Source organism: Watersipora subatra, chromosome 3, assembly GCF_963576615.1.
Source record: "Watersipora subatra chromosome 3, tzWatSuba1.1, whole genome shotgun sequence".
Lineage (NCBI taxonomy): Eukaryota > Metazoa > Bryozoa > Gymnolaemata > Cheilostomatida > Watersiporidae > Watersipora > Watersipora subatra.
Window position 1 is genome coordinate 51,822,636 of NC_088710.1, and position 20,504 is coordinate 51,843,139.

The window sequence follows — 20,504 nt, forward strand, 5'->3', positions numbered from 1 at the left end:
AAAAATTTGGTAGATTTGGTAGAGAAACAAAAAGTGCTGTCGGAAGTACAAGACAGCCTGAGATTCAGAAATTCAGAGATTCAAAAAGAAGGCAGCATCCTGCTCACATGTCAAAAGTCTGGTTCGGGAGTGGTTGGCTGATGATGTCAGAAGTCTGGTTCGGGAGTGGTTGGCTGATGATGTCAGAAGTCTGGTTCGGGAGTGGTTGGCTGATGATTTCAGAAGTCTGGTTCGGGAGTGGTTGGCTGATGATCATGCAGCAAATGGAGTAGAACAGACTACAAAACAAAAATAAGCAACTTGACTCCATATCATTACTGTAAAGCTGTTCCAAAGTGGGCAAACTGTGATTAATACAGCTTACCACAAAGTTTATGCTATTTTTATTATGTGTGATGTAAGAAGGTGATTATTAAATGACTAAGAAAAGCACACTGTGGCAAGCTGAGAAGTTATCTCACCATAACAGTCCATTTCCTGTTCTCTGCCTCCTGCCACACAAGTGACCTGCTTCCATAGAATACATCATCTCTCACCTCCTCTTGCTTCCGAGGGAGACAGTGTAGAAACACATGTTCTGGCTTGGCAAGTGCGCAGAGCTACGTGTTATTAACCCAATGATGGTGTAAAGCTACATGTTATAACCCAATGGTGGTGGAAAGCTTTATAGCAAATACTATAAGAGCTCAACAATTAATGTATATGACAGGCACACTGCTACGCTCAGCATTGCGTTGCTTCATTGCATTGTGAAGTTTGACATGATATTAGGATACCTATAGTTTTAAAAAAGAAATACGGAACATAACCTTAGCATCGCTAAATTCAGAGAAACTAAGCTCAGATCAAAAACTTGACATCGCACCAACTCAAAGTCCATAAGCTCATATAACTGCACCCAAGGAAAGATAAATCATGGCTACATTATACTACATTAAAATGTTGATTTTCCCAGTAGCTGCATGTAATAGTGACAAATGCAGTACACAAAAAGTTTAATTCATGTCCACAAATTTCTGGCTGTAATATATCAATACTTGAACAACTGGTCGTTGCAGAAATTTAGTCAGAACTGGAATCATTTAGAAGAAACAATAAATGATTTGTAGATACAACACTTACATACGACACTGACATACGACACTTACATCTTTTGTGACTTGAAAACCAGCAAAGTCTCGAAGTCGTTGTTCTTTCTCTTCTTCGACACCCATGCTGACCCATGTGTCTGTGACAACAACATCACTTCCTGCCACCGCTTCCCGAGGATCATTTGTGTAATATATTTTTGTTCCATTCTGAATCAGACAAGCGAAGTGAGTGTTACAAAAATCTCAAAATAAAAAACATTCAAAATATAAAAAAGTATGTCTTATTTTACCTCTTTACACAGCTGGTCAGCATCGGAAGCCACGCGTCTGTCTACTTCATAGCCCTAAAAATACGAGCATTTCATAAAATAGTGCTTCAGGTAAGTAAGTTTAAAAAAGCAATGGTTTTGTTTTTACTTATACATATTCTTATAACTGATTTTTTGGAGCATTTTAATTGGGCAGTAAATGAGTCTTTGTTGTCTCAACTTGAATGTCGAGAAACACGCTATTACGCAGAGCATTACCAATAACAACCTGATTTCTCTGCTAAAATTACCAAACAACATTCACCAGTCATTTTTAATCTGATGTCACGCCTAAAACTATTTCTACTTTTAGAGTAAAATAAGCCTTTTTATTGTTAACACAGTTAACATTGTTAACACAGTTATCAGCTTTAAACCCTTCATTACAAGCATTAGATCTAACTTTAATAGCATAGTAATAATTCATTGATATGATTTACTGGCCACACATATTCTGGAGATGCATTTATGTATGAAAATGAAATTTCTCTACATGCAGTTGATGATCAGTATTTAAATCATTCGTACCAATTGAACTAGAAATGAGCGAGAAGCCGTAAATGACAAATTATTAAAATAGTTTATGAATGAGAGTTGCACCAGAATTGACCCACCAATTGATCGATGCCCAGTACGATGTCATATTTTAGTAACGACTTAAGCCTATCATACTCAGTATGACTTACTGCTATACATTGACTTAGAACAGAGACAGAATGACTCATGCTAACGACTTACCTTTTGGCCGAGTAACTTACTCTATGCAGTGTCTTACCTTTGGAGCAGCCACACGAAGGTTCACTCCTAGCTTCGGACAGCCCATCATAAATGAATGTGCTGGAACAAGAGCAGAACAAAACTTATGACTAAGCCAGTTATCAAACCTACAACGTTGACTACAATACTTGTGTATAGAATGAAAGTACCCGTATACTGACATGTACAATATTTCTCATCACTTCTCGCTACCTCACTACTTTGTGGTTCAGCTGAAGCGGCTTCACTACTTCACGAGGTAAAAAATAATCATTTACAAATTGAAAATTAAAAAAACAAATATAAAAATATAAAAACCAAAATATATAAAATACATGAATCTCTCATAATCTTCCCCAGTGAAATCCCTCTGCGAGCATCATTGTGGTTGCAGTCATCGCGGTTCCCTTTTTCCTGTCATGTTTTGAGAAGTGAAAAATGCTTGTAATGCCCTACATCATGCCTCATAAATACCTAAACTCTCAAAATGGTCTAATGAACCTAAGAAAAAGATGAAAATGGTCACGATTAATAAAAAAGTGAATTTATTAAACACGAGGTTTAATAGTTTTTATTTTGCGGATTTTCATAGGAGAGGGAGTTGGTTGGGGGTCCTGATTGACCACACAAAGTGAGGGGTCACTATATTGTCTCTAATCCATATGTACATATAAGTCTATATACTATATATATACTATATATATATATATATATTAATCTATACAACCTTATACTATAATTAATATACTAATAGTATAATATATATATAGTATAATATAATATATAGTATAATATAATAAATATATATATCTTACACATACGTATGGATTAGAGACAATATAGTGGCATACATATACAGTCAAACATGGATAACTCGAACTTCAAGGGACCGAGCAAAAGTGTTTGAATTATCAGAGCGTTCAAGTTATCATAGCACTGTCACAAGTCCATGTATTTACTTATTTATTAGTAGATACATGCACATATACAAACTATAATATAAATCAAAAGCACAACTGGCTTGTTTCAAATTAAATGCTTCTAATGTAAAGTTTAAAACGTTTTTATCAAAAAGTATAGAGATTTTTCTATCACTTGAGATTGGTTTGTTGTTTGAGGTGATGTTATTGCCAGGACGTTTTTTAGATTGACATTGGCAAAACTTGATCGTTGTTGAAATGCTCAAAAGAAAAGACATCAGTACATATACATCTACAATCTATAATATAAATCAAAAGCACAAATGGCTTGTTTCAAATTAAATGCTTCTAATGTAAAGTTTAAAACGTTTTTATCAAAAAGTATAGATTTTTCTATCACTTGAGATTGGTTCCTTGTTTGAGGTGATGTTATTGCCAGGACGTTTTTTAGATTGACATTGGCAAAACTTGATCGTTGTTGAAATGCTCAAAAGAAAAGACATCTTTTTCTTTTGAGCGTTTTACCTACGATCAATTTTGCCGATTTTTCTTGAAGTTTATGCAAAGATTACCTCACTTTACCTTGCTTCCGAAGGGCGATCGCTATGCGGATGTTTGGTATAAATCAAATTTCACCAACCCTTTAGAAAAGTCGTTGACAAAAATATTTTGCTGATGGTGGCAATAACGACGCTTATGAATTACGAAAAGTTGAGGTTTACCTCGATGGCTTGGAATAAAGTGATTTTCTAAAGCGATAACAACCGTTTCGGTAGCCATTGGGCAAAAAACAGTTCGAGTTAACAGTGTTGAGTTCGAGTTATCTACAGCAATTTATCATTACGTGGAAACGGACCAAAGAAACCGTTCGAATTAACCATGTGTTCGAGCTATCCGTGGGCGAGTTATCCATGTTTGACTGTATATACGTATATATACATGTATATGTTTATATGTGTTTACCCATCTACATGTATATGGGTAAACACACACACACACATATATATATATATATATATATATATATATATATATATATATATATATATATATATATATATATATATATATATATATATATATATATACATGTATATATATAGGGCATATATACGTATATATATACATGTATATATATACGCACATGAAATTAAGAGGTATTGCAATGTAATTTAGGTACATAAAGAGTAAAACGTTTAAGCTTGTAGGATTATGTAAAGTGCAAATGTCCGTTAAGCTTACTGATATTGTTGTTCCCATCGCCTACCCAGGCTAACTCAAGCCCTCGCAGCTGTCCAAAGTGTTCCTACAAATAATAACATGATTGGTTAACATCTGGCATTCTATCTAAGCCTTTATGTAACCAGTTAACAGGCTAGCAATTAGTTCATAGGTTGGCACACATAGTCCCACACGAATAGATGTGCATGCTGCTCGAAAGTATCAAGCAAGCTGCCAGTTGACTGGAAGACATTTTTAAAGGTTTCACCCTACGCATGCTTACTTAAGTCATATAGGAAAACATTAACACTGACTTCTGTTTTCATGAAGTAAGAATAATACATTAGAGGTCAGATGTAACTAACTCCAATAAATATTAATGAGCATAAACTGTCTTTAAAGAGCTTGTATTAAATGCATGTACATTATAAAGAATACAATATTGTTTCATTTTCTGGAATGACACCAAACGTATTCAGCTTGAAGGTTTTATAGAATGCTTATACTACAAGCTAACTACTTAATAATTGTAAGTTTGTAATGCAACCATTTCAATACAAAACAAGGAGGATTTGAGAAAAAAAATTTAACTCAGCTGAAGGTGATCACATTTAACTAAAATAATTCTACGTAATGCGGTACTAAATCAAGAACTATGAATCGACTGATAAACAAAAAATGACATCATCTAAAGCAAAGTGATGTCAGCGTCATAAGTCTCTTTAGAACAAACTTATAGATATTTTTGTAGAGATAGTCACTTCTTAGACATTACACTGATGTTTATAGAAATAGCTACTTCTTAGACATTATACTGGTTTTTATAAAGATGGTCACTTCTTAGACATTACACTGGTGTTCATAAAGACAATCACTTCTTAGACATTACACTGGTGTTCATAGAAATAGTTACTTCTTAGCCATTACACTTATGTTCATAGAAATAGTTACTTCTTAGACATTATAGTCATGTTTATAGAGATAGTCACTTCTTAGACATTACACTGATGTTTATAGAGATGGTTACTTCTTAGACAATACACTGATGTTTATAGAGATAGTCACTTCTTAGACATTACACTGATGTTTATAGAAATAGCTACTTCTTAGACATTACACTGGTGTTTATAGAGATGGTTACTTCTTAGACATTACACTGATGTTTATAGAGATAGTCACTTCTTAGACATTATACTGATGTTTATAGAGATGGTTACTTCTTAGACATTACACTGGTGTTCATAGAAATAGTTACTTCTTAGCCATTACACTTATGTTCATAGAAATAGTTACTTCTTAGACATTATAGTCATGTTTATAGAGATAGTCACTTCTTAGACATTATACTGATGTTTATAGAAATAGCTACTTCTTAGACATTACACTGGTGTTTATAGAGATGGTTACTTCTTAGACATTACACTGATGTTTATAGAGATGGTTACTTCTTAGACAATACACTGATGTTTATAGAGATAGTCACTTCTTAGACATTACACTGATGTTTATAGAAATAGCTACTTCTTAGACATTACACTGGTGTTTATAGAGATGGTTACTTCTTAGACATTACACTGATGTTTATAGAGATAGTCACTTCTTAGACATTATACTGATGTTTATAGAGATGGTTACTTCTTAGACATTACACTGGTGTTCATAGAAATAGTTACTTTTTAGCCATTACACTTATGTTCATAGAAATAGTTACTTCTTAGACATTATAGTCATGTTTATAGAGATAGTCACTTCTTAGACATTATACTGATGTTTATAGAAATAGCTACTTCTTAGACATTACACTGGTGTTTATAGAGATGGTTACTTCTTAGACATTACACTGATGTTTATAGAGATAGTCACTTCTTAGACATTACACTGGTGTTTATAGAGATGGTTACTTCTTAGACATTACACTGATGTTTATAGAAATAGCTACTTCTTAGACATTATACTGGTGTTTATAGAGATGGTCACTTCTTAGACATTACACTGGTGTTCATAGAGACAATCACTTCTTAGACATTACACTGGTGTTCATAGAAATAGTTACTTCTTAGCCATTACACTTATGTTCATAGAAATAGTTACTTCTTAGACATTATAGTCATGTTTATAGAGATAGTCACTTCTTAGACATTACACTGATGTTTATAGAAATAGCTACTTCTTAGACATTACACTGGTGTTTATAGAGATGGTTACTTCTTAGACATTACACTGATGTTTATAGAGATAGTCACTTCTTAGACATTACACTGATGTTTATAGAGATAGTCACTTCTTAGACATTACACTGATGTTTATAGAGATAGTCACTTCTTAGACATTACACTGATGTTTATAGAGATAGTCACTTCTTAGACATTACACTGATGTTTATAGAGATAGTCACTTCTTAGACATTATACTGATGTTTATAAAAATTACACTTAAGACTACAATGTGCACAAATGTGAAAATTGCTAAAATATGTACCAATGGTCTTATATAGAAACTAATATTTACAAGAAATCAATCGAGTCAACAAAATCATCACCATCACAAAATACATTTATAACCTGGTAGCTATACTACCATGATGAAAGAATTATAAGTATTCACCTAGCAGGCTGGTAAATAAAAATGTGAAAACTACAATAATAATTCAGATTATTATGCCTTACATACAGTACCTACGCTATTATTTGTGCCTTACATACAGTACCTGTGCTATTATTTGTGCCTTACATACTGTACCTGTGCTATTATTTATGCCTTACATACAGTACCTGTGCTATTATTTATGCCTTACATACAGTTCCTGTGCTATTATTTATGCCTTACATACAGTACCTACGCTATTATTTGTGCCTTACATACAGTACCTGTGCTATTATTTATGCCTTACATACAGTTCCTGTGCTATTATTTATGCCTTACATACAGTACCTGTGCTATTATTTATGCCTTACATACAGTTCCTGTGCTATTATTTATGCCTTACATACAGTACCTACGCTATTATTTGTGCCTTACATACAGTACCTGTGCTATTATTTATGCCTTACATACAGTTCCTGTGCTATTATTTATGCCTTACATACAGTACCTACGCTATCGATGCGCATGGCAGAGAGACCTGTGCACATGTATCACCATTACAATAAACAAAACAGATCTCATGTTGTGACACTAATTAAAAAATATTCTATAACATAGGCCAACATTAAATTTTACATGAGTTATGTGAATGGCATACAGAGAAAATAAATAAATCTTACGAGGTAATAATTTATTTTTAGTGATCCATAAGAAGGACATAGAGCTAATCAGATTTTAAATGCTATGAGCTGTAGGTTGATTCAGCTTAGCTTGTGTTCTATTATAGCAAACTAATTTTACAATTTTTATTATTACTTCTGGAACTTTGATCTTTGGATTTTAAGTATGAATAAAAATGACACGGACTCATCCACAAAACTGCCTCTCAAACAAAAGAGTATACACTACACATTTGTGCTAACTTGGAATGGCCCAACAGTAAAGCGCCATTTTGGGTGTAAGCCAGATGACCGGTCCACAGAAAGAGCATTTCAGTATGGTGTATATCTGACATGACACCTTCAGTGGCTATGAGTATACTTTGTGACAGCAGAATAGTATAAAAAGCTCTTGATTTAACAACACTTCTGAAATAAGCTTCTAGCTCTAAATGAATCTTATGAAATTAGTATAACTTAGAAACAGTAAACATACCTGCAGTGTAAGTAAATCAGCAAGAATCTGAAGAGGGTGATATTTGTCACAAAGACCGCTCACGATTGGAATGTCGCTATGCATGGCCAATGTCAGCAATGTATCGTGGGAGTAGACCCGAGCTAAATTAGAGGATGCAGCAGGAGTAACACAATCTGTATCTACATTTATGTGCAACCAACACCACGTGTTACAAATGTATAAACACTGGGTGTGGCATATACGCTATTTACCATTTAATAATGTATAAACACTGGGTGTTGCATACACACCATTTACTATCTTACAAATGTACGTGCAATATAGAGAAATCATACCGAGCACAATATCAACAAGCTTTGAAAAGACCCTCGCAGAGTCGGAGAGGGTTTCATTCACTCCAAGATGGATATCATCTTTAGTGAGGAACAAAGGATGCCCACCCAGAAGAGCAAATCCTACAAAAGAAAAATTTAGTAAATTTCTTTTTGCAGATTTTCTTATAACTAATGAAGGTGAAACTTGATTAGCAGAGAAAACTTTATATTATATTTATATAATAAAGTTTATTTGTGTAATTTAAGCTTTAATTATTTTTTTTAATATTATGAGTTTAGTTAACTTCCATCAAGTTTTTGCTGGATTCAGAAATTTGCTTTGCAAAAAGGGGTAGAAATGCATATAAAACAAAAGCATAGAATAGTAGCCACTCTTCTGACTAAATACTGTATTTCCCGTGAGACTAATTCACTGTATTTTCCCATGAGACACTCTTTGCCTCTCTCTACCTAGTTACCTGATTCAGTAGACATCCTTGTCCTTGTGCTTCTCTTTTCAAATATCATTGCAAGGCTCTTTCCTTGCAATGGTTGGTAGGGCTGAAGAAAAAAATCAAGGATATAGTTACGTATAAACAATGTGGTGTTGCATGGCAACGCAACAACAATATACTGTAACTGTCTCATAAAAGTACACAGATTAACTCTCTATTTTGTGCAAACTCCATTAAAGCGATTAAACCACTTGCACGAAATGATTTGGATTACCTCTCCCTCATGCTTGATTCTTTTTTTCAAATCCGATGAGGTCCACAGAAGCGTCTTGACCTCTTCATTGCTGAAATCCTTAAGCGTCAGAAAATGTTTACCTATGAGTGGAGCAACTTCACTCCTGTAAAATATGTCTTTACATTCCTTTATAAAGTCAACTCGCAGATGCCCTAAGAAAACCTGTTATTTCTCATGTGAATGCTGTCCAATACTAACTATCCAATTTTATAGCTAATTTAAGACCTAAACACGAACATAGACAAACAATACTTGTGATAAGTGGACTAAACTATATGTTACTTTGGATTTATAGAACGGATGCTGATAAAAAAAATACATTGCCAGAATATCTTCAACCACTGATAGGATTAGCATTAGATGGTGATAGGTGAAAAAAAGGCGTTTCTATCATTCCGATTCTGTTGCAAATTATGTTTATGGTTTATGAATTAGCTTTAAATAAGGTGATGAACAAGATGTAGCTTTAAACTGTATCCTTTTATATAGTGATTAGCAGGTCAAGGTGTAGCAGTGACATCGTCTTAGGTTTTGCTAGTTGCTAGCCCTACAGTGCACTAGTTGTTGGAGAAGCAAAAAGTTTTGAGTATAGTAGGTAATAAGATTAACCAGTAGTAAAAAAGTGAAACTCAAAAATAAAGGTTAAGTTTCACACTGGTAAGCTTAAAGGTTGACTTGCAACAAAATTCAAATTACCGTTATTTGATATAAAAAGATTCACCATGTCTTACTCTGTTGTGTTGTAGGTGCAAAATAAGTAGAAAGGTGATTACAAGCTCTTAAAAGCTCAAAAACGAACAGAAAATCGCAGCCACACGAGACCGCCGTAGTTTGGATTCCCTTTCCAAAACGGCACAAATGGGATGAAGCTGTGAGAGATGGTTTCTGTTTACACTTTCTTGCAATCTTATTCGTCGAAATAGTTTCACAAATATACTTCACGCATTCAATAAAACTATGTCTATTGTTCTTACGCGTCTGTTTTATCATCATTGTAATGCTGTCACTTTTAGCACTGATATCTTTATAACTTACCGTAAAAAATCATTAAACTTTTTAACCTTAGCTCGAAGGAGTACATGATATATCATTGTCTGATAATCATGACGAGCCTGTTGGTCACTTGTGATAATCGAAAAGTGCTGCAAAAATTATTTGTGAAGTATTGGGTCACATGATCAGATTACGACTTGACGATTGAATAATGCCGAAACAAAACTGTAAAGTAGCGAGCATCTATATTTGATACGAGGTCTTCGGTAAAACCCGAAGTGTGTGTCATAAACTAGTACTACGATAATTTTTATATTGAGCTGTTTATTGGCTTTTCAATTCACATGAGAACATGTGACAAGACGATAACCAAATTTCGTGGTTACGTCATCGAAATAAAGAGATTCCAATCTACGGCGGCTTTTCGTTTTTGAGCTTTTAAGAGCTTGTTATCACATTTCCACATATTTGGCACTTAAAACACAACAGAGTAAGACATGATGAATCTTTTGATACCAAATAACTGTAATGTGAATTTTGTTGCAAGTCAACCTTTAAAACATGGGTAAGTATGTGCTCAATGCTGCAATACATTGTTGTGTCTTTAGGTTTGAGTAACACTTGTGACCAGAGCTGTGCTCAGATCAGAGCAAATTCAAATACTTGAATATTTTACACAAATCCCATTAGTGATGCGACTTAATGTGTATTTAGTTTGATTTGGACTAATGCTATAATCTTAGGTTAGATTTGAAAAAAAAAATGAATTGGATTTGATTCAAAAAACAAATGATGTGATTTGCCATTTCTATTTGATAAACAAATCAAAGCAGAAGTAAAGGTTAGCCTAGCTGCTTAGTCCTATAACGGTCAAGCTTTTTTCCCGATAAGCTTATTATATGCCATTTCCCACCTACAATCTCCAATTTGGACAAAAATTAGAGTGTACATCTCAAAGCATCGCAGTTTTATAAGCAATATGGTGAAGGCAAACAAAGAGAACGTTTAAAATTATAAAGATCACGAAACAACAAATAAGACAACGTAGTTTAAAACTTAACTTAGTCGAAGTTAGTACAAGTCATATAGCTATCTCTACCACCACCTCTACCTTAGTCGAAGTTAGTACAAGTCATATAGCTATCTCTATCACCACCTCTACCTTAGTCGAAGTTAGTACAAGTCAGATAGCTATCTCTATCACCACCTCTACCTTAGTCGAAGTTAGTACAAGTCATATAGCTATCTCTATCACCACCTCTACCTTAGTCGAAGTTAGTACAAGTCATATAGCTATCTCTACCACCACCTCTACCTTAGTCGAAGTTAGTACAAGTCATATAGCTATCTCTATCACCACCTCTACCTTAGTCGAAGTTAGTACAAGTCATATAGCTATCTCTATCACCACCTCTACCTTAGTCGAAGTTAGTACAAGTCATATAGCTATCTCTATCACCACCTCTACCTTAGTCGAAGTTAGTACAAGTCATATAGCTATCTCTACCACCACCTCTACCTTAGTCGAAGTTAGTACAAGTCATATAGCTATCTCTATCACCACCTCTACCTTAGTCGAAGTTAGTACAAGTCATATAGCTATCTCTACCACCACCTCTACCTTAGTCGAAGTTAGTACAAGTCATATAGCTATCTCTATCACCACCTCTACCTTAGTCGAAGTTAGTACAAGTCATATAGCTATCTCTATCACCACCTCTACCTTAGTCGAAGTTAGTACAAGTCAGATAGCTATCTCTATCACCACCTCTACCTTAGTCGAAGTTAGTACAAGTCATATAGCTATCTCTATCACCACCTCTACCTTAGTCGAAGTTAGTACAAGTCATATAGCTATCTCTATCACCACCTCTACCTTAGTCGAAGTTAGTACAAGTCATATAGCTATCTCTATCACCACCTCTACCTTAGTCGAAGTTAGTACAAGTCATATAGCTATCTCTATCACCACCTCTACCTTAGTCGAAGTTAGTACAAGTCATATAGCTATCTCTACCACCACCTCTACCTTAGTCGAAGTTAGTACAAGTCATATAGCTATCTCTACCACCACCTCTACCTTAGTCGAAGTTAGTACAAGTCATATAGCTATTTCTACCACCACCTCTACCTTAGTCGAAGTTAGTACAAGTCATATAGCTATCTCTATCACCACCTCTACCTTAGTCGAAGTTAGTACAAGTCATATAGCTATTTCTACCACCACCTCTACCTTAGTCGAAGTTAGTACAAGTCATATAGCTATCTCTATCACCACCTCTACCTTAGTCGAAGTTAGTACAAGTCATATAGCTATCTCTATCACCACCTCTACCTTAGTCGAAGTTAGTACAAGTCATATAGCTATCTCTATCACCTCCTCTACCTTAGTCGAAGTTAGTACAAGTCATATAGCTATCTCTACCACCTCCTCTACCTTAGTCGAAGTTAGTACAAGTCATATAGCTATCTCTATCACCACCTCTACCTTAGTCGAAGTTAGTACAAGTCATATAGCTATCTCTACCACCACCTCTACCTTAGTCGAAGTTAGTACAAGTCATATAGCTATCTCTATCACCACCTCTACCTTAGTCGAAGTTAGTACAAGTCATATAGCTATCTCTATCACCACCTCTACCTTAGTCGAAGTTAGTACAAGTCATATAGCTATCTCTATCACCACCTCTACCTTAGTCGAAGTTAGTACAAGTCATATAGCTATCTCTACCACCACCTCTACCTTAGTCGAAGTTAGTACAAGTCATATAGCTATCTCTACCACCTCCTCTACCTTAGTCGAAGTTAGTACAAGTCATATAGCTATCTCTATCACCACCTCTACCTTAGTCGAAGTTAGTACAAGTCATATAGCTATCTCTATCACCACCTCTACCTTAGTCGAAGTTAGTACAAGTCATATAGCTATCTCTATCACCACCTCTACCTTAGTCGAAGTTAGTACAAGTCATATAGCTATCTCTACCACCACCTCTACCTTAGTCGAAGTTAGTACAAGTCATATAGCTATCTCTACCACCTCCTCTACCTTAGTCGAAGTTAGTACAAGTCATATAGCTATCTCTATCACCACCTCTACCTTAGTCGAAGTTAGTACAAGTCATATAGCTATCTCTATCACCACCTCTACCTTAGTCGAAGTTAGTACAAGTCATATAGCTATCTCTATCACCACCTCTACCTTAGTCGAAGTTAGTACAAGTCAGATAGCTATCTCTATCACCACCTCTACCTTAGTCGAAGTTAGTACAAGTCATATAGCTATCTCTACCACCACCTCTACCTTAGTCGAAGTTAGTACAAGTCATATAGCTATCTCTATCACCACCTCTACCTTAGTCGAAGTTAGTACAAGTCAGATAGCTATTTCTATCACCACCTCTACTTGTGCATTGCCAAACCTACACTTCTGTTTGTCTGTCTCTAAGATGCGGTAACAATACAAACTCTGTTTATCAATTACTGCTTATTAGTACATTTTTCGCATCTCTCCATGAAGGTTCTTATTGCTGTGTGATTGTCTACAGTGCTGAATACCTGTTTGGAAAGGGAAAGAATTTAAATGAACTACAGCGCATTCTCAATGTAATATTTAATCCAAAGCATGGTGGTTTTACTCTGCAACACAGCTTTGAGTATGAATCAAATACAATCAAAATTACTATCGCTGTGAATTCAAGGAATAATAAAACAATAGAGCTCAAAATAATGTTAAATGTCAATAACATTTTCAAGCAATACACTCCCAGCTAAGAAATTTCAATTTACAATTGAAATTTCTCAGTTGTCCCTACAGTTACCATCCGTCAATTTAATATTGACGGATGGTAACTGTAGGGACAATTTAGTCTCTGAATTTAACTGCCTGATGTCTTTAAGTAATGTCATCATTTTTTTGTTTTTATATCATAATACATTTTTAGTTAATTTCAATTTATTGCAATCTATAATTTTAATAACTCTAGTAAAAGTAGAGTATATAAATATAAACTCATTTAATAATGACCCAGTTATGCCTGTTCAATTATGAAGAGAGAGAGAGAGGAAACTGATGATGACCTAGCGTAACTCAAACATCTGCTTTGTTTCTTAGATGTTTTTGTACTCAATAGTTTGTCAAACTATTTAGTGATTTATGATTAGCATTGCGCTCATCAGGTAGTTGATTTGATAGATATATTATCTACATGCAGGTGATTTTATGTAAGTTAAATCAGTTTGCTAATGATTTGATTTCAAATCAAACAGGAGATTCAGACACAGCTCTGGCTATGACAAATTTAAAGAAGGTATGGCATTGCTTGTAAAACGCTCCAGGCAAAATCACTGCCTACTAAGCTTAGCCAAGAGGTTTGATTACAACAAGGTACTGACATGATAAAATGTACGCTGGTGTTAAATAAAACCGGCACTTCCACAACTTGAACAACTTCTTAGAGCTCCCAAAGATACAAAAGCGTGTGCTTCATAACTATTTTAGTACAAGAAATACGGTATTTTAATTTTTTTTAACTACATCGTACCAAACTCCAAAACAAGTATTGTTTACCTTGAAGGACGGGCAAGTGTAGAACGATACTTTTGTTGAGTCAGTTTTGTGTATACAGCTAACGATTGGCAAAGTTGTACATTTGTTCGTAATGTAATAGCCTGAAAACGGCTTGTAAAAATAGCATTCATATTTTAATGAACGTATTTGAATGAACGTACTACCACGTTTAAAATCGGTGCTTTTGCTGGGTGGCAATATGTAGCTTGTGGGCCACGTATTTATTTAATCAAGTTACGTAAAATCGCCAATACAATTTTAGAAAACTACGCCAGCTCTTTAACATTGAAAGTAATAAATTCAAGCCACCGGGACAAAATATGCACAGAATTGGTGTAGACAAATCTATGTAACCGTGATTGATTCTAAAAACTGGCTTTGTAATCAATAGTTGTATAGATTAGCAGTAAACTACATTTTAACTGGTAACTCACAGATTGAAAGTAGCCATATAGAATCGTTGGCAGCCAACTCTTATCCAGCATTAATATCTGATTAATCTGCCACATCGTGAGTGTAAGACACTCGTTTTGGAACCCAGGATATTAATTATCTTTTTAGTTTTTACACTTTTGTAACGTAATGGTGTATGCTCTTCATAACGTGCTGTAACATAGAGAAATTGCAAACATGCGTTGATACCCTCTATCAATGGTCAATATGTTAAGTTATCGTTTTATCAATAACCACTTGCAGTTTTGGTTTTGCACCTTCAATTTCACTCAATCTGATGCACGTAAATTTTGTTAAGTGTCACAGAGTAAGCACACAGTCATTTTCTAGCTGCATATCCATCAATATATTTGCTGTGAACCAAGTCGGCAGCATGCATAAATGCTAATGTCTTGCTTATTTCAATGCCTATTCCAATAAAATACTGTATTTTGGGCTACGACATAACGAGCAGATCTTATGTAAGACCGCGTAAGACGTTTGTTGCACCGATTAAAAAAAGTAGAATGAGGTCATAAATGGGAAGACAGGGTCTTAAACAATAAAATTCCAATAAAATAAACAGTTGCTCTTCCTTCCTCTGCCTTGGAGTGTTTTTATTAATAAAAGCATCTAGTTCAATATTTCTATATGATGACAAGAAAGTCTTAATTGCATATTCTGAAATAAATAGAAGTGCAAAGAAAGAGGGAAACCATTTTGATAAATGTTCCAACTCCACCTTATTGTTCAATCACTGCCCAACTTCTTACTTACTAGTATTTTGAGTGTTCTATAATATCTATGTTCAGAGCAAAAGTTTTAGATACGGGATTAATGTACAAAGTGCCTCGATAATCACATACAAATTTTTATGGCACATATATCAACAATAGTAGTTAATATAATAAGATTGTAAAAAGTATCATGTATACATGGCATAAAGCAACTAGCAAACTACTAGCATCTACCAGTTTATGTTACTTTGAGTATGAATATAATGATTTTCTCAGAAATCCAATAATAAAAAAACGTAAAGCGGTACAAAATTAGGTGGTTTAGCGAATTATCAGCGAGTATATAGGGCAATAATGGACTTCATACATTGCAAGAAAAGCAAGTGTGCAGAGTCTTGCTCTTGATTAGAGCGAGACTCTGCAGCGCTTTCAGTAAGAGTAAAGAGCAAGACTCTCCACTCCTACTTCTCAAGAATACTTTTGAGAAAATCAAACAAATGACTCTGTTATCTGATTAAGACACGATTGTCAACTTAGAACATGCACAACTGTGATAACGAGGTCACCTAAAAGAAAAAAGCCTTAAAAGAAATTTAACGTTATCAGCAGTTTATGTAGACAGTTTTTATCAAGAAACTTTCTACTTTAAGAGTTATAAAAAATAAAATTAATTAGATAGACTCGCTTAACCCCTAAAAATGGGTAGAAACAGAAACTACTTCAAATCTCTCTACAACAAGTATCCCTATGAGCAATTGTGATAGCAGGTTAAGCAAAGCCTCTTTGGCTGAACATGAAGTTTAATGTTGAGCAAATGCAACAAGGTCGCTGTAGAAGAAAGGGTCTTTAGACATGTGGTGTGATGTTTAGTTTAAATAGACAACTTAGCAAGCAGGTGAATGTGCTTTTATACTTAAGAATTAATATGCATTTAAAAACAAAAAAAGGTGGTTACTAAAAGCATCAAGTGTAACTTTGACTTGTTATTATGAGCGTTTTTAGTGTGTTGAGCTTAACAATAATGCAAGTTACTTACAACTACTGTGTCTACAGACCTCTCTTAACATACAACAAGTTTAGTCACTTGTTTCTCATAGTTCCTATGAAAACTTTGTTGTTGATGATACGAAAAGTTGTTGTAAAACTCACCTCATCTCATTGTGATGCAATGTGATTATGGTAGCTTGTTTTAAATTGCTATTGCCTTATTTGTAGTGTTTCTGTTTAAAACAAGATTTGAGCTATGTTTAGGTAAAACAATCTGTTAACAATTTTTAAGCACACTTATCTAGAATCACCAAATTTCAGGTCATTTGAAGCAGCAGTTTTCTTGTACCTGGCCAATATGTACACGAATATTTGCTCAACCTATAACTAAGGTTATAAACCTATATAAACGTATAAGTTATTAAACCTATAACTATAACTCAACCTATAACTAAGGTTATAAACCTATATAAACGTATAAGATATTAAACCTATAACTATAACTCAACCTATAACTAAGGTTATAAACCTATATAAACCTATAAGATATTAAACCTATAACTATAACTCAACCTATAACTAAGGTTATAAACCTATATAAACCTATAAGATGTTAAACATATAACTATAACCTTGTAAAATCGTGTTATTGTTTATAAAATGCTAGTTCAAGTTTGTAAATGCTTCCGTCAACCATGATCTTTTTCCGGAGTATGTATTGATCTTTCGCCAGCAGTATGTATAGAACATTTGAGAGATGCATTCGCACAGTTGCCGTTAATGTTTATTGGAACTAGTAGGAGAATTGATGATAAATGATCCACTTTGCACACACATCATTAGAATATTTATATTTTTTAGAAGTTTACAAAGTCTTTGAAAAAATAATGTCATTAGAAATTATTAAAAAGATTTAAATAAAGGTAGATTTTTATCATTTTTGGTAATAATATAGTTTTATTTAGTAGTCGAATATGACATGGCATATACATGTATGTTCATTATATGACATGACATATACATGTATGTTCATTATATGACATGGCATATACATGTATGTTCATTATATGACATGGCATATACATGTATGTTCATTATATGACATGGCATATACATGTATGTTCATTATATGACATGGCATATACATGTATGTTCATTATATGACATGGCATATACATGTATGTTCATTATATGACATGGCATATACATGTATGTTCATTATATGACATGGCATATACATGTATGTTCATTATATGACATGGCATATACATGTATGTTCATTATATGACATGGCATATACATGTATGTTCATTATATGACATGGCATATACATGTATGTTCATTTTAGTCAGTTACAGGAAAATTGATGCTTTGAATGCCAGAACTTGGTGATTCTCCGAAAAAGTCTCTGCTTAGCAAAGTGGTGTTAACATATTGTTTTCCCTGAACATGGCCCAGTAGTACTATTGATGAAAACAATATGGCCTACACTCGTGGTTGCTATGTGCTTATTTTCAGCCCTACTATATTTATTGCAATTATTGCACCTTGTGTTCTGCTGAATTTTATCTAGAAGTCCTCAAGCTATTTTTAGATATGTTCTGGTATATTTCTTTCAGGTCACAATTTCCAAAGATGCTGTTTCGTTTTCTAAGAAGGCCTGGTGGCAAATCTTGGGGGTTGGAAGTATTCAAGGTTCCTTTCTTCTTTCTTTGTTCGTACTTTTTTCACAATTGAATAAATTTGAATTTCACTTTCTACTCCATTTACAGCTTGTTAATCTCATGCATACATTATTTGTAATATTTACATGAGAAATACGTGTTCCTAGGCATGCCTTCTAGTTCAGCAAGATACTCCTTCATATCACAGCGAATCATCAGAAACACCCATTGTGACTTCATTTTCTTCTGAACATGTAATTTCTGGAGACATATTTCAGACAGTACATACTGTTCGAGTAGGTGTATTCGTGTAATTGTTGACAGATGTGTATGTATATGGCCTTTCCTGTTGGCTGCTTCTACGTCTGCAATCAGCCTGAGTTTGCAAGGAGACTAGACTACTTCGATATGCAGAAGGATGTGAGTGTCTGTGTTGTTACTACCATGATTATGCCTCAGGACCCTGATTAAATAAACCTGAGGCTTTTTGCTATTGATGATCCAGAACTGCTTGTACTTACTCCTTGCAAGTTTGGTTTTGTGTGATGTCTATCACATATCAGTATTAGAGCAGCAATAGGAGTTGTATGCTTATCATTATTAATTGTATCCATTGTTTGAACAACATCTCCAAAGTTCCTGGTACAGTCCAACCCCTACTCACAATTGCTTTATCCTAAGAATTTATTACGTTTAATGCTGAAAAATATTTGACTAGACATCCAAAATAATTCCCTATATATTTTTACTCCTTAATAAGTACCTGCTGTATTTATTAAGGAGTAATCATAGGTTTCTGTCCTGTGGAATGAATTTTAAGAATTGTTGTGTATTCTTATGGGAATATTTACTCCATCATACGTGTTGTAAACATAAGAAACAGACATGGAAAGAAACTACTTTCATCCGTAGAGACTTGACTGTATACGGTATCATCTAGAAGAAACTACTTTCATCCGTAGAGACTTGACTGTATACGGTATCATCTAGAAGAAACTACTTTCATCCGTAGAGACTTGACTGTATACGGTATCATCTAGAAGAAACTACTTTCATCCGTAGAGACTTGACTGTATACGGTATCATCTAGAAGAAACTACTTTCATCCGTAGAGACTTGACTGTATACGGTATCATCTAGAAGAAACTACTTTCATCCGTAGAGACTTGACTGTATACGGTATCATCTAGAAGAAACTACTTTCATCCGTAGAGACTTGACTGTATACGGTATCATCTAGAAGAAACTACTTTCATCCGTAGAGACTTGACTGTATACGGTATCATCTAGAAGAAACTACTTTCATCCGTAGAGACTTGACTGTATACGGTATCATCTAGAAGAAACTACTTTCATCCGTAGAGACTTGACTGTATACGGTATCATCTAGAAGAAACTACTTTCATCCGTAGAGACTTGACTGTATACGGTATCATCTAGATTCTATGAATTGAAATCACCAACTTATTTTTTATGCGTTTATAAAGCAGCCAAAGTTAATCATTTTATTCTGAGAAGCTGATATAGAAGCCACTTCACTACTTCCTCAGTTGTAAGATAATCGATATCATAGGGTAACTGATTTACTAGGGCCAGACCACTAGGCTGTCCTCTCAACCCTCCAATCCCTTAATCAGTGCTTTGATAGTGAGACTTTTGTCAACTATTGGAGCAAATTCCTATAATTGGTTGATTCTCTCTTTTAGCTGGACACACTTTCTCACCTTGACACAAATGGCAATGAGGAGGATGTAAGTCGGTTTTGGAGTTTTCTACTCATTTTATTGTATGACATCCAAAACATACATTGCTTTTCTCTCTCAAATGGATGTCATTTTATTGAAGAAAAGTTTTATATACAAGCTTTGCCTTTTGTACACGGTTAAACATGCTTGGTCTTAGCTCTGAGTACAGATGACAGTACATTTATGTAGCCATTTGACAAATCGGTTTGAAGTTTTTTATCATATTGAAAACATCCAGATGTTCCAGAAGTTTCATGGCATTGATCAATTCTATTTTATATCTTTTGAAGGCACAA

General features: G+C 34.4%; 1 protein-coding gene across 1 annotated transcript; it reads right to left on the bottom strand.

Moving 5' to 3' along the window:
- Positions 1–85: 85 nt before the first annotated feature.
- Positions 86–14,783, bottom strand: LOC137391818 (ornithine transcarbamylase, mitochondrial-like). The gene is made up of 11 exons (XM_068078354.1): positions 14,644–14,783; positions 9,060–9,183; positions 8,810–8,891; positions 8,352–8,471; positions 8,035–8,156; positions 4,318–4,381; positions 2,175–2,236; positions 1,382–1,435; positions 1,149–1,298; positions 462–599; positions 86–278 (listed from the first exon to the last, which is right to left on the bottom strand). The coding sequence occupies exons 1-11, from the start codon at positions 14,772–14,774 to the stop codon at positions 219–221; spliced, it is 1,107 nt and encodes a 368-aa protein (XP_067934455.1). The 5' UTR covers positions 14,775–14,783; the 3' UTR covers positions 86–218.
- Between the last annotated feature and the right edge of the window lie 5,721 nt (positions 14,784–20,504).